Source organism: Crinia signifera, chromosome 6 (assembly GCF_055691185.1).
Source record: "Crinia signifera chromosome 6, ASM5569118v1, whole genome shotgun sequence".
NCBI lineage: Eukaryota > Metazoa > Chordata > Amphibia > Anura > Myobatrachidae > Crinia > Crinia signifera.
In genome coordinates, this window is record NC_139222.1 from 71,814,664 (window position 1) to 71,830,927 (window position 16,264).

Consider the following 16,264-nt stretch of genomic DNA (forward strand, 5'->3'; position numbering starts at 1 on the left):
CAATTGACCCAATTTTTCCATAGGAAACAATGTTAAATGGGCCACAGAGGCCAAATAGGCACCCTGAAGTGAATAATGGCCACCCGAATTGTTAACGCCACCCCACGATCAACGTCAACCCGAAGCGTGGCGAGCGCAGCGGTACGCGTCCTACGACCTTTTCATACCCCCACTATCCACGTCGGCGTGGAGTTGAGAATAGAAAGTGTGGCGAGCCACCGAGCCCAAAGCGTGGCGAGCGGACGCGGATACCTTCACAGGTATCCGCGTCCCCTCGCGGGCTTCACAGCTGTCCGCGTACCCTCGCGGGGCTCGCTGCGCTCGCCACGCTTCGGGCTCGCTGCGCTCGCCACACTTTCTATTCTCAACTCCACGCCGACGTGGATAGTGGGGGTATGAAAAGGTCGTAGGACGCGTACCGCCGCCCCTCGCGGGCTCGCTGCGCTCGCCACGCATCGGGTTGACGTTGATCGTGGGGTGGCGTTAACAATTCGGGTGGCCATTATACACTTCAGGGTGCCTATTTGGCCTCTGTGGCCCATTTAACATTGTTTCCTATGGAAAAATCGGGTCAATTGAGGCATTGAACAGGAAAATTGGGTCAATTGAGACATTTAACATTGTTCCCTATGGGAAATCTCGGGCATCTCGTCGGTTGATCGCACCCGATTTTTTTAGTGCATTCAATGCCCGAGATGCCCGAGATTTTTTACTAACGATGCCCACGATCAAAATCGTGGGCGCCCTTCTAAGTAAAGAGTACCGTTACATGCACCCCAAAAGTCACTGAGCGGTGCTGCCATTTTTTGCGGATAATTTGTGGATCTCACATCAATGTTGGCACTCAAAAGGTTAATACAGCCATATGCTCTAACACTTTATGAGCTATTAAGTGTTGGCACTCAAAGGGTTAAATAAAAGTCTGCCTATTTTGATAAAAAACTCCCTTGGCACTCAAAGGGTTAGATTTAGGTTTTGTATATCGCTATTTGAAGTTTTAATAAGCCAACAAACAGTAGGAGGCCAGCATTCTAGTGTACGTGGCATGCCACTTCTACTGCACTGTCACCGCATTAGCTCATTGAGCATGATGGTACAGCATAATGTTCTGGAACTGACCTTTCACAAAGTAATATTACTGCATGTCCGGTTCTACATAATGTGGTCAAACCCCGCCCCCTCCCTACTGCTCACCGATCTTATATAAAATGGCTTGTATTAAAATGATGTAGTACTCTCAATGTGGCCCTTTTGCTGGGCAATGTAGCCCTTTTGACTAGTATATTACTATAGTCTGAATGGGGACGCTTGTCGGCCATTACGGAGGTCTTAAAACTGTTTGCAAATAACACCCATTGCCTGTTTCATTGGTAATATAACGGTTTTTTTCTTTTCCAGGAATTCAATCTTCTACTTTTATAGTCAGGATCAGCAGTGTATCAGAATTTCAACATTAACCTTTTGACGGAAAAAATATATAAAGTGCACAGACTGGCAACGTATTTCGTACAACTCCCGGACAATGCTGCTTATGACTGACTGACAAGGTGCTACATGTGGTATTTATTGAGTCTACCATTTCGGAATGAACTGGACAACATGGGTTGGCGATTCGGTTAAAATGTGTATCTGCTACAAATGACATGGAGCACATCCGATGGAGCAGGAAGCGTAGCCTCCATGCATTAAGAGGTTGAGTTGTCTTCATGCACAGAACAACCTCTGTTCTCCAAGAGAATGCCCAGGAGAGGGTTGTATCTCCAAGGCAGGATCCGTTGGTTATTAGTTGGGCTCGTTCTGGTTTTCAGTTTAATGCTGCTCTCATATTTTTTGGAGTGTGCCCCTCCACCTGAAGGAAATGGCTCTCTTCCTGGTATTGCGGGAGAAATGTACAGCAAAGAGTACTACCAGGCTCTGCTTCAGGAACAGGAGGAGCATTACAAAAGCCGCGCAACAAGTCTGAAGCGCCAGATTGCCCAACTCAAGCAAGAGCTCCAGGAAATGAGTGATCAGCTCAGGTTAGCGCATGAGAAGAAACTTTCCGTTGCCAATGGTGCCGGGCACCAAGAAACCAAAGAGCAGGCTCCTAACGACCTGCTTGAATTTCTGCACTCGCAAATCGATAAGGCTGAAGTTGTGGTGGGCGCTAAACTCCCTAGTGAATATGCCGTCGTCCCCTTTGAAAGTTTTAATTCCATGAAGGTTTACCAGCTGGAGATGGGTCTGACCCGCCACCCAGAGGAAAAACCCATTAGAAAAGATAGGAGAGATGAGCTGGTGGAAGTGATAGAAGCTGGCCTGGAGGTTATTAATAATCCTGATGACGATGATGAGGAACAGGAGAACAGAGGGTCTGATAAACTGTTATTCACTGAATCGGACTTTGTTGAAGGTATGAGACCAGAAAAAAAAACTCAATCTGCGTAGTTTAACATTGCCTGTGTAACTTCTGACTTTGAGCGTAAATACTAACCAATACGCCCCTGTCCCTTTTGAAACACAGCCTGCGACATGTAAGGTCGTAGCTGATTGGCTGGTACATTATTTCTCACAATTTCATGACTCCCAAGCTTTAAATACCTCGCTTGGTGATGGTAGTATGATCAGCGTTTAACTAGTTTTTCAAAAGTGTAAAACACCTATAATTGAGGTTGAAAAAGACTAAATTGTTTTAAAGTGTTTTTTTTTTTGTAATGTTCATTATTAGGTTATTATCGAACTGAGAGGGACAAGGGGTCTCATTATGAGTTGTTTTACAAGAAACCGGAGTCTGCAAATTATCATCATATAACCTTATTCCGACCATTTGGGCCACTCATGAAAGTCAAGGTGGAAACACAGGACAGTTCCAGGACAGTTGTCAACTTCATTGTCCCACTGTCTGGCAGAACGGAGGCCTTTGCACAGTTCATGCAGAACTACAAGTAAGCATACAGCCTGTGATCTTAACAATCCATATAGTGGCCATTGGCTAAATCTTTATGGATGCGGTTGACCTGAAAAAAATAGTTCATTAGGTTTTCTGCTTGAACTAAAAATCTAGAGAAAATGGGTAGAGTGTCTGGATGGGTGTGGTATAGGGATCCTGACAGTCATTAGCCCGACGTCGGGATCCCGACTGGCCGGATTCAGACAGCATGGCGAGTGCAACAAATCCCCTTGCGGGCTCGCAATGCTACGGGCATGGTGGCGAGCGTAGCAAGCCACCTATTCTATTCTCCCTCTATGGGGGTTGTGGACCCCCACAAGGGATAATAGCCGGTTGCTGTCGGGTAATTGACTGTCGGGACCCCATCCGGCACCTGTCTGGATACGTAAGCATTTTATATATGGTCCCTGTATCTTCATATAGAGCTATTCCTTGTAAATGTTTGTTTTGTTTTTTTTGTATTGGAAATATTTTATTTTGCTGCATGAAAGTTCAGAATGTGAAGTCCTTTTTCTAATACGTATCACCACAGACTGAGATTATGAAAGCTAAACCATTTTGCTTCGTAACTTCTGTTTTTTTTTTTTTAGATACAATGGAAAGGTCTTGCACTTCCTCAGTGATCCTGTGCAACTTGCATAGCCACTGTTCTCCTTTACAGTAAATGCATAAACACCTCTGTTAATGCCTACATCTAGTGTCAATGCGCCACACGTTGGGGCATGAGTGAGCTGACGGGTCCAATGTAACTTCCTTAGAGTAAGGTGTCTTGGACTCACTGCAACTACAGCACACCAAGGGACACTGCTGATCAATTTGACATGCAACACTTAAATATGTGTGTGCAACTGAGTTGCCGCTACACTGTATACACACAATGGATAAGTGTCTCATATCAAATCAGCAGTGTTTGCGCTAGCAGCATGTGCTCCCGTATGGCAGAATAATTTGCTGTTGGTGGGTGCCATCTAGTGGTGTAACCTATAATATAAAGAGTGGATTCTATTCGAATTCTAGCAGGTACTGTACACCGTTTTGGAATCTGTGTAATGGTGTGTACACACCATAAGATTCCATGGCTATGCAATCTCTGCTAACTTATGTGCTATTTACATACAATTCATACTATACATATTGTCACTGCTGCACTGTCTATTTGGCTTTTCGATTTCAGCTGAATGGGAGCGTGAATCGGCATCAAATGGGGACAGAAAGCTTAAACTTGTTCTATCTCCATTTAATGTCTATGCCAGTGGTTCGCAAACTGTGTGCCTAGGCACCCTGGGGTGCCTCGGGTTGGGGTCCACGACCACAACAAAATATTTATGCTCAAAGTAATAGATAAAACCAGTGATATTGGCTGCCAATTATAAAATATATGGACAAATAGAACCACAGCTATGTTCCCCACCACATAACTGAACCTGAGGGTGACAGTTAAGCACAATTTACTTTCTTTTTTTTATTTATCCATAAGAAACTTTTTGAGTAGGGGTGCCTTGAACAAATGTTGATATTTTAGGGTGCCCTGGTTCAACAAAGTTTGGGAACCCCTGGTCTATGCGATCCCAATTTGATTTTGACTACATAGTCAAAATCGAATGTCAAATTGTACAGTGTGTACACAGCATAATAGTTTAGCGGTAAACGTTCTGTGTTGGGTTTGGTGCAAGGATGGAGATAGGATTTATACAATAGGTGGATATAGTAACATACTTTTCTGTTTTGTCATAGGGATGTGTGTATTCAACAAGATAAAAGGACGTACCTAACGGTGGTGTACTTTGGGGAAAATGGCCTATCAGAAGTGCAAGATATTCTTAAGAATGTAGAAAGGTACGCATGTTTAAGGTTCTTGTGATATGGCTTGTCTTTATGGTGACTAATTTATTTAATGTAACTTTAGTTCATCTCAAAGCTAATTACTTTGGCTGGTGCATCATCTTCCACTTTATCTCTTCTCCAGGCTTAATGCAGCTGCCCCAATGACACTGGTACACCCAAGCATCTGACATGTTTTCCTCATTATGTTGTTGCATTACTTACCTACACCTAGATCACCCTTCCTTTTGTGGTTTCCATTATAATACTGTTAACTTAGCATTTGTGTTTTTTGAGAACTAAGTGCATGACTTTGCATTTTTTTTGCCAGACTATTACTAGTCCTCTAGCCTACCTATACCTCAATCATTTTGTGCATCTTTGTCTGCAAAATGGCATACTTCCCCCTTCAGTAGCATTTTGCAATGTCGCAACAAATAGATCTTAAACACCACTTTGCCAAGCATGTAGACAGAATAGCTTGCAGTATATGTATTTTATTTCAAATGAGAGAAAGCAATTTGAATTAGTTTTTTGCTATTTATTATGCCAGTATTGCAAAGTCTGTTAACTCTGATGTTACACTATATGAAAGCCAGGCTGATAAGAATCACAGGTTGTGTTCTGCTGCTGCAGTGAGACAGACTTCCATAACTACACCCTAATCCCACTAAAGGAGGAGTTCAACAGGGGGCGTGGCCTGGAGGTAGGCGCTCGAGCCTGGGATAAGGGAGACGTGCTGCTTTTCTTCTGCGATGTTGACATCTATTTCACTGCTGGCTTCCTAGATACCTGCCGACTGAATGCAGAGGCCGGTGAGTTAAGTGTTTGTGTACTGTACATGTGGGTTTTTCCCCTCCTTAGTAGTTTTTCTTCAGACTGTGGTTATTACCGGTAAGAAAAAAAATCCTGGTTTAGTGCTACTTTGAAACAAAAGTTAGCAGACGTGGTGCGAAAATGCACCAGAACGAACGTGAAATTCCTAGAATCAAGTTACACCATTACATGAGCCAATAAATACTAGCGTCCTTAGGTTTTTATTATAGTTTTTAAAATCGCATTAGTAGCATCACATAATGACCAGCAGCGACCGCAGCGAGGCTGGGAGGGACCCGATAAGGTGATGTTAGGTTGGCTTGGGAATTTGGAGCCATGCTGACTGCAGTGCATCCCATACATAGCGCTTAAGAGACACATCTGGTAATTCTGTTGGTTGGCTTCCGCACCTCAGTAGCTTACTTTCACCTTCCATCAATGGCAAATTGTGCTCCGCAGTTTCTAAATCTGTTATTTGGTGGTGCCCTTTTTACTGTGACTATACGCCATCACAGCAGCATGCCTACAGTTAATAAACAGCGATGTTGTACTAATACTACCGCCCTTAGCCTGCAATCCAATAATCATAATTTTTTTTTTTTTTTTCTTCAACTGATACCCTTCTTACCCACAACCAAAAGTAATGTGTGCAGACTGTCTATCACACACCTTATGCTCTGGGTATGTGACATAACACAGTGCAAAAGTAGTGTCCAATTTTTTTTATTTAATGACTGGTACTGAAAGGTTGATAAAATCAATACATTTGATCAATTTGAAGTCATTATGAAATCCCTATAGTACAGAAGACAAGTACCTATCAATTATATTTGTGAGTAACTGAGAATTATGTTTAGCTAATGTTTGCATTTTCTTTTAGGTAAGCGAGTGTTCTATCCTGTTGTGTTTAGTCTTTACAATCCTGCAATTGTATATGCCAATCTAGAGGCGCCGCCGCCTGTTGAGCAGCAACTGGTAAGTGACGCCATGACTATATGTATGTTGGGTTATGAGAAGAGAGAATGTTAAACAGTTAGCCGTGAGCTGTGGGATGTCCTCCTACAGAGAATGTAAGGGTTCAAGCAGGTGAAAATGTAGTCTGCCAAAGCAATAAATTACCTGACGCGCAGTGTGAGGGCTTTTCACCTGTACCAAACTTTTTTAGTATCTCTAAGCCAGATAATGCTTCTCAAAATGTGTTCTGTCCAAATAGCAAGCTGCATTCATCTGTGTTGTATGTGTACTGTACATAAAGCTGGACGTACTCTAACCAAAGCTACCATTTAATTGGTGCTTTCCTATTGGAAGTGGCAAACCATCTCCAGTAACTCCTTGGCAGATTAGCTTCAAGCTGCTTTAGCAAGATTCCCAGACTAAAGGGAAGGTGTGTGTATTGGTTGTAGTGTCTTTCCTCTGTATGCCGGTGGGGGGAGGAGATGGGAAGTGGCTGCTGGCCTCCCTAGAAATGGTAGAGCCAGCCTGGTCAAAACCTTTGGCTTAGCCATGTTGCACATCCCAGGGCTATGTATGCATCTTTTCTCCTCTACCCTTTTTGTGGGAGCCTTCGTAGCAGCTTTTCCACATCTACTGTGTTTTCTTGGGTCAATAAAATCGCTGAGGTGGCTAGTGATTGGCGGGAGGGCTTGCAGATCTGAAGTATATTATGTAGACCTGGGGTAGCCAATTCCAGTCATCGAGAGCTACCAATAGTTAATGTTTTCCTGGTCTCTTAAGCCCTGTACACACGGGGATATATCACCAAGCAATGTATCGCTCAGTGTCCCATTTGCATCAGCGACCTGAGATGGTCGCTGATGAAAAAGAAACTGCCGGGCTCCCCCAGCAGTGGAACAGCTTGTCACAGGAGCATGTTCTTGCGACCAGCAATCACTACGGGGGAGAAAACGGAAGCATCCACCCGGCGATATATCGCAGGTGCACACTCCCATCAGCAACCATATTGCCCGCGATATTAGACAAAATCGCCCCCTGTGTACACAGCCTTAATGTTTTACAAGTGAAGTAATTGGCTCCACCTGTGGCTCTTTTAAAATGTGTTAGTGAGTAATGAGTGCACCTGTGCAGCAGCTAGGTTGTCTGGAAAATGTGAACTGTTGGTAGCTCTCGAATACTGGAGTTGGCTACCACTGATGTAGAGCTACTTGGCAGCAGCATTTCACTTTGTGCCCATTTCTCAGAGAAGACTTGTCCACGGGGCAATTTTTGTGAATCTCTGAAGTCGGTAGTAAGAGCAGGTTGTACTCCCAGCTCCTTCAGTTGTTAGCCTGTGTGCTTCTCTTCCAGAAGCACTAGTTCAATTTCCCTTTTATTTTTTTTCTCCAAGTGCTATTGAGAACGCTAAAGAGATTATGGGCCTTAATCTAGTTCACTCTTTCTGCCAAAAGCCTTAGATGGACAAAACCATGTGCACTGCATGGGGGCAGATGTAACATGTGCAGAGAATTAGATTTGGGTGGGGTTTTACTTCAAAGTGAGATCTATATTGCAGTGTAAAAATAAAGCAGTCAGTATTTACCCTGCACAGAAACAAAATAACTCACCCAAATCTAATTCTCTCTGCACATTTTACATCTGCCCCCCAGCAGTGCGCATGGTTTTGTGCATCTAAGAAGGATTTTGTCAGAGAGAATAAGGCCCTATGCGTAGACCTCCAATTTGGCACTCAGTTAGGCATTTGGTGTCAGTACAATACATGGAGAAGTACAGTCTGAAGTGTTTTCAACAAAACTATTGAATTTTCTATGAAATGAGCATCTCTAATGCCATGTTCTGCATTTTCCTAGGTTCATAAGAAAGACTCGGGATTCTGGAGAGATTTTGGATTTGGAATGACTTGTCAATATAAGTCTGATTTCCTCACTATTGGTAAGTAATTGAATAAAGGAAGTCACTGATGTCATGTGTTCTCTTTGTTCTGGTGTTCTCCCATTTAACGCACACTCCACCTTTCTAAGCAAGTCTTGTGATGGCTTTTTAGAGCATCTATATCTTAAACCAGAGGTTCCCAAACTCTGTACTGTATCATACTGGGCTGCCTGGTGTTTGTGGCTCAGAACAAGTGTATATATGGTCAGTGTAACAGGCAACATCAGTGTTTGTGGCTGCCAATCCTGAAAGGTTATAAACGGAAGCAAATTCTGTGCCTCGCCACTTAAATTACGTCAATTGTAGTTAATGTCATCCTTAGTTAATAGATTTTCCTGATTTATAAATAAGAAGCTTTTGGTGTAAGGGTGCTGTGATCATTTCTGATACTCTAGGGTAGGCATGTCCAAACTTTGGAATTAAATCAATCCTAAAATATAACCTTTATTAGGATCACACTAAAGCGGAGTATAAAAAAAAAAAAAAACTCATACATATACATAAATGGGACATAACACCATAAATTGCCGTGATGAAGCGATAGGCGGAACGTATGTCGGCGCAGACTGTGGGGCGTCTTCCGGTGTACTCCCTCCGTTTTGAGAGTCTGACTTCTTGAGAGCACTCTGGAGTTATGAGAGGTTTGCTCCTTATAAGAGCGTTTTAACAGACACTGCAGTCGACATCTGTATGTAACATCCCTGTATAATCTCAGACCGTTAGTGTGTCCAGCCGTACCAACACAGGGTGACACACAAATACTGTAAGCTCAGCTGATTGCACAGCCTCTGAGCAAAAGCAGTTTGTTGTAACAGGGATTAAGACACCTCATCAGTTCCGTAGTAACCAAACAATGCGTGTCCCACAACTTATTAAAAGTATATGATTATTATAAAGTTGTATTGGCAAAGTATATGGGATGCTGTGATCCAATTCACACAACATAAACAGAGGAGATCATGATATGTTTTTTTTTTTTTTTTTTTTTTTAAAGTTACATATGCAGTGAATGACCCTTCCACTGCTCACATACCCTACAGGGTGCAACAAATGTTGCCAAATTGTTTCAACAGGATATAGAAATACCAGTGAGACCTTGACTAATAGAGAGATTTATGAGTCGGAGATAACTATACACATCCAATAACCGGCTGGGAAGCATATAATGGTAACAAATTAATTGGATGGTATAAAGACTACTGGTACTCCAGTACAATAAGTTAATCAATTGAGTACACGGAAGCTCACACAGTCTTGTTAACAATTGATGGTGTTATATCCCATATACGTATGCATGTTTTTTTATACTCCCCTTTTTAGTGTGATTCCTAATAAAGGTTATATTTTAGGATTGATTTAATTCTCTATGGTGCACTACAAAGCTACAAACTTTTCATCTTCTGATGATTATGTCCCAATTTCTTTCCAGTAGTAGCACACCCCTATAATCTCCATGATATAAACAAGTGAATGGGAAAGCGAGATAAATAAGCGGGTCCACAACTGACGCCCCCCAAAAAAGGGTATACAAATTGATCTACTTCTCTTGTGCGACAGACCAACCACCCCTAACTATGTCCAAACTTTGGCCCTCCAGCTCTTTTGAAACTAAAAGTTCCATAATGCCTTGCCACAGTTTTGCTATTAGGGAATGCTAAAACTATGGCAAGGCATGCTGGGATGTGTAGTTTAACAGCTGAAGGGCCACAGTTTGGACATGCCCGCTCTAGGGTGCTGTGATTAAGACAGTAGTTCCCAAACTTTACTGAACCACAAGCAGTAATGGCTTTTTCTAACCTGCAGAATCATGTATTTAAAAAATCCTGTCCTCTGTGACACAGGTGTTTCCTGTCTATTGACAAACTATGGGACTACAACTGTCTGTTGGCAGCAAATTGGTGCAGGCAATAAAATAAAGAGGAAAAAATGCTTTTTATGGATTAGGATTTATTTTATAAATAGCCTTGTTGTAAAAGTGTCCTCATATGCTTTTGCCACATGTGCATCACACAGCAAAATTGCTTCAGCTTTTCTTTTTTTCTTAAATGCAATCAATTGTTTGAGACTGCAAACACTGGTTGATATGCGACACTTGTACATTGAATCTGACTGAGCCGTGACATCATAGCACTTCGTATACACTGGCTTTTTTTTATTTATTTATTTTGCACTGTACTGCTTAATTTGGGGAGGATATATATTTTTTGGGGGGTTTTAGTACATTTGACTGAATGTGTTAGTCTGGCTCCATCTAGTGGTATGGAATTAGAAATACAGTATTTAACATTGCATTCCCGTCTAGAGTAAGGTGCTATCGCCAACAGATGTAGATGCACTCATCGTGAATAGATGTAGATGCACTCATTGCTGCTCCTACCTGCTTGGCGCATCAAAGTTGCACTCCTGGCACAGAATCTCTACGCCACACCATTGACCTTCAATGCAAATTAAACGCGTGAGCGTAGCAGCGGGTCCGTAACAATCACCACTGATTTAGCAAATGGTGATTGCCATTGCAACTATGATGTGTGGCTACGTGTGTACAAAAATATAGATTAGCAGATGTGCAATATTAAATTGGTGTTTATTATTATTATTATTATTAGCTTCGTATGTCAGACTTGACTTCTGCTTTTTCAAATTAAAGTTTAAACCTTTATTATATTTTTGATTTTTACCACTAATCTGCACATGGCCTCGTCAACAGATTTGTATTTTCGGTTTGTGTTTTGAATCGGTTCAAAATGAGTTATCTGGAGGTGTGGTGTGTTATTTATTTTTTTAATTAGAAATCCCATGTTTTCCCTGTAATTGTTTCTGAATGTTTACAGAGTGTAAATGGCAGTGTTTGAAGCCCCCTTAGCTTTTGTGTAGTACCTGCTTTCTTTTTTCTTTTTAGCCATACACAGCCATTGTGTACAATCACATTATTTTTGTGGCCTATTATGTAACTTGTGTTTTTATTTTTATTTTTTTCTCTCCTCCTTTTGCAGGAGGATTCAATTACGAAGTACGAGGATGGGGTGGAGAGGATGTCCTCCTTTACAGGAAGTATCTTCATGGGGAGTTAATTGTGGTGCGCACACCGGTGCCTGGCCTGTTCCATCTGTGGCATGAGAAACACTGTGTGGACGAACTGACCCCAGAGCAGTACCGCATGTGCATCCAGTCTAAGGCCATGAATGAGGCGTCCCACCCGCATCTTGGCATGCTGGTGTTCCGGGAAGAGATTGAGGCCCACTTGCGTAAACAAGCCTTTCGGACCAATAACGAGCCTGATCCCTGAGCCATGTGGTACTTTATGCAAATGAAACTGGGCAAAGTGTGGAAATCTGCAAACAATATGGGCCTTCCAATGTAACTGTTACTTGTGCAGGGCTTACTGAAGCCTGGGAGAAGGAAAAGCCTCCGTCCTATGCATCGGACATTACATTGGTGGGGCTGGACAATTTTGAACAAATGGCAGAAAGTCCATCTCTAAAGCAATAGGCAACTGTTGCATGTCTGTCCAGCACTAAATGGGGACCACATGTTCACAGTCCAAATTGGAATAAATGCTGGAATGTCTAATGGCTGTTTATCAGAAACATCGATCATGTCATAAATCAGTATAGAAAAGGGAAAAAGCAGGTGCTACGGAGTCTAGTAATGGGCTACTTCCATGTGCCTTACTACTTCAAGAAGGGTAGAAACAGTCCGTATGCTTATTGCAGTAAATAGACTTGGATTTTGTTTTTAATCTACTAGATTCTTTCATTTTGCTTTGTCTGTACTTCTTCAAGTAGGAGTATTCTGTATCCCAATTATGAATCTGATTTTTTTTCTTTTTTTGGGGGGGGGACATATCTCCTATTGCAGTTTGTCTGTGAACAATTAAGAATTACAGGGCTCAATCAACTGAGTTGCGAAGGGTACAAATATCTGCTGTGGTGCAGGCAATAAAACCCCACCTCTCCCGACCTGTGTTCAGTCTGAATTTGCTTAAAAGAGCAGTGAAGTGCTGCCATTGCGGTGTTAACTCTTGGTATAAACTTGCATGTAATTGGATTGACCCTTAGACTCTGCACAATTATTTGTTCTAGTAATCCAGGTGGTAGGAGAGTTGGCAACATTGCAGAACATTATCCGTAGCACTTAATCTGTGTCTTGTTTAGAAGTAAGGTTTTTTTCTTGATTATACTGTAAAACATCCATTAGGTCAGTTCTGCAGGTAGAAGCTAATTGATAAGTATTGGTGAATTAAAGCTTTCACTTTGTTGGCCTTGAAGCTTTTTAATACCATGTTAGTTGCTGTTGCGAGCTCAGAGGCGCAGTGGACTTACAGTACCAATCAAATGAACTACTGATCAGTCTCTCCAAGCAGTTTGTAACTTGCATATGTGCAGTTATAGTGAAAACACGGCCCCGTGCCTATGAGTCACTATTTGTTCCAAATTGGGGGAAATGGACCACTAATACAGTAGTGCCTGCAATGGCCAAATCCTACTATAAGCTGCTAACATTCAAGTTGGCAAGATGAAGTTGAAAGTAAAAAAAAAAAAGGATAACTAGTGTTTTAAATAGTTTTAGTAAATTTACTTCTCACAAGTGCTTTTATACTTCTAGTCCAATAACAGCTGGACTTGTAGATGACTCATACATACATTTCACTCACGCAAAGAATTTGTTATCGCTGTAACCCCCTCTGACCACTAAAGCACAGGTTCTTAAACTCTGTCCTCATGCACTGTGTGGGGTCCTGTTTTGTAGGATCTTTCACAGAATCACAAGTGAAATAATTAGTTCCACCTGTGGATCTTTTGAAATGGGTCAGTGAGTAATGAGTGCACCTGTCAGGAACTGTGTGGGGTCCCGAGAACTGAATTTGAGAACCTATGCACTAAAAAGCATTGGGGCTACTAAATTACATGGCTGCAGTGCTTTCCTACACCATAACCTATCCTAACATAATGGCATTGAGGTGGAAGATGTATAAAAGGTTGGAGATTATTGGTTGGTACGTGCTGTCATATTTTTACTACACTGTAGCATGCCAGTTTTTTGGTACTTTCTTACACTCTGTAAGGGCTGAAGCATTCTCCCCTATGATATAGTGGAAGTATGTTTGCAGCATGTACGGCCGGAGTCTAATTAGGCTTTCCAATATAGTTGTTTCCTGCACTTAAATTTCCAGCCATGGTAGGCCAGGGAGAGATAAAACTTGAGTTCAAAGTAATACCTGAGCAGCTAGTGATTATGTTAGTGCCCACGTGATCAGCTCACCAGGATGTTCCTGGTGTATGTTGCTGTGCTAGTTTCTGTGTTCTTATTCTGATCTGTAAAATGTTCAGATTTGGCCAGCCGGTGTGAGGTCACGTAGTTTTATTGATCTGTTGGTTTGGCAGTGGTAGTATGTAGAGGTGGTAGTTTGGCCGTACAGTTGCTTAGTATATAGCGATAACCCGATAATACAAGCGATAACCCCTTCAGTTGCATTCTGTTATAAGCATTTTCTAAATTTACATTGTTGGCTCCTGTAGTAACCATAGTTGCTTAACTGTATACTTTATTTGTCCTGTGATCAAGTCTGAATTAAGCCCAATAGTCTCAAAATGGGCAAAACCATGCTGCGCTGGGGCAGATGTAACATGTGCTGAGTTACATTTGGGTGGGGTGAGTTGAAAAGGAAATCTAAATTTGTACTGAAACAATAAAGCAGCCAGTATTTACCCTGCACAGAAACAAAATAACTTGCCCAAATCAAATTCTCAGCATGGCTTTGTCCATTTTGAGAACGACTCAATGTCTAGTTGGCTTTCTCTGGTCACTTTCCAGGATACTGTTCTAAAGCTGTGACAGATTCTGTTTATGGAAACCATACTAAAATACTATCAAATGTAGAAAAATGGATCTAGTTTGAGTACAACACCAAAGGGTCCCCATATGCATCTGGTTTGAGAACTGCACCGTTGCATACAAGGGTTTGTTACTGTACTGATATTGCTGTTCAAATAGATCACTCTATTTCCTAATAACTGCATAACATAAACCTGCGTTGGATTAAAAGTAGTTAATGATGACTGGAAATGTATTTATTTTAGAGAAGTGTTTTTATTGGCTTTGTTCTACTTGCCTCACGATTATATACACCCTAAAACCAGATCACGATTATATACACCCTAAAACCGGAGCACAGACTTAGTTATCGAAATGTTTCCATTTTTTTAAGTAGCCTGATGTAAGAAATGTGCAGACAAGACTTGTCGCTACAAGTAACTGATCAAATAAAGTTTCTTTTGTTTTCCTATTGATGGCGTGATGTCATTATGTAACGTGTGTGCATTTTTTTTTTTTTTCTGTTTTATAAATGCATTATAAGCCTTAACCCTCTGAGTGTCAATCCTCAAAATTAAACTGTTCTTTTAGTATTAATACAAATTACAGCTCTAAGTCCATTTGAGGTTTATAGGCCCTACACACATAGCGATGTTGACCTAGCTATGCTAGGTCTGGTGTTTTACAGCGCTGACAGCCTAGACCAGTGGTAGCCAACACTAGCCCTCGAGAGCTACCAACAGTTCACATTTTCCAGACAACCTAGCTACTGCACTCATTAATCACTGACCCATTTTAAAAGATCCACAGATGGAGCTAATTAGCTCACTTGTGATTCTGTGAGGAGACCTGCAAAACATGCTCTGTTGGTAGCTCTCAAGGACTGGGGTTGGCTACCCCAGGCCTAGACACAACACAAACTCATAGTGCTGAGCGAGCTGACAGCTCTAGTGTTCTCCGGTGGCGACAAGCGAGTTTGATGGTTACTGAACATCAATCTCAGCCAGCGACTGTGCTTTGCTGTTGCTATGATCCCTACACACACACACAGATATAGGGTTTTCTGAGCACTCCAGCTGTTTAACACATCTTAGCATGCACTGCTGGTAAGCTTCATGGTGATTTTGCAATTAACAAGTAGGTGGATGTTTTATGTAAAAAAAAAAACTTTGTCTCCACTATTTGTGCCACACTTGTGCCTCCACAATGCTGCCATGCATGTGCGGTCTGCTGACTACACATGATTACAGGAATTCTGCAGTCCTGTAATTTTTGTCTGATGGTCCCAGAGCAAAATAGTTTGAGGACCCCCAATGTAAGTAAGCAATGGTGGGTGCTGGAGCAGCTGTTCTCTGCCCCTAAATCTTTTGATCTGTCCCTAAATCTTTTGATCTGTCCATGATCATCTGGGTGACTTACAATGGCCCTTGGTCCTATGTATTTTGAGACATCAGTGGCATGGAGATTTTTAGAGTTGAATGGTTGAGCTATTTGTGGATGGAGTAATTCCTCAGTCAATGAAGGGGAGCATGATCACAGGGTTTTGGCGGGGGACTAATGTGCACCTGGTCAGTCTTAATAAATATAAGGCTTTGCAGTTGTTTGTATGGGGGAAATTTATAGATTTTGATCTAGAGCAGCGGTGCTCAAACTGTGGGTCCTGACCTTCTCACCATGGGGTCTAGAGTCTGAAAAATTTGTTGAATTGTCTGTTATTTTAGACTCCTCACATCATGTTGTGCATCCACCATGGTGCATGTGCTGACTATGAATGTGATGACCTTTTACAGTTACTTTCTGGGGTCCTGTAATTCATTTTATTGTCTGATGGGGTCCCAGAGCAAAATAGTTTGAGGACCCTTGGTCTAGAGTAAACTTGTCCCTTAGGTTATCATTAATGTTTCCTTACTAATAAATGACTGAACTCTTTCTGATTTGTAATTGGAAAATACTCCCTTTTTAACGTGTTTTTTTTTTTTATTTTAATCTCTAGATATA

General features: G+C 41.8%; 1 protein-coding gene across 2 annotated transcripts in view; it reads left to right on the top strand.

Moving 5' to 3' along the window:
• The window catches only part of CSGALNACT2 (chondroitin sulfate N-acetylgalactosaminyltransferase 2), a 34,677-nt gene extending 19,939 nt beyond the window's left edge, over positions 1–14,738 (top strand). For both annotated transcript variants that reach the window (XM_083146285.1, XM_083146287.1), the window contains 7 exons: positions 1,399–2,392; positions 2,708–2,924; positions 4,664–4,765; positions 5,387–5,565; positions 6,447–6,541; positions 8,371–8,452; positions 11,446–14,738. In XM_083146285.1, the coding sequence (XP_083002411.1) occupies positions 1,738–2,392; positions 2,708–2,924; positions 4,664–4,765; positions 5,387–5,565; positions 6,447–6,541; positions 8,371–8,452; positions 11,446–11,738 (1,623 nt within the window). In that variant the 5' untranslated portion in view covers positions 1,399–1,737 and the 3' untranslated portion in view covers positions 11,739–14,738. The remainder of the gene's footprint in view (positions 1–1,398; positions 2,393–2,707; positions 2,925–4,663; positions 4,766–5,386; positions 5,566–6,446; positions 6,542–8,370; positions 8,453–11,445) is intronic.
• The last annotated feature ends 1,526 nt before the right edge of the window (positions 14,739–16,264 follow it).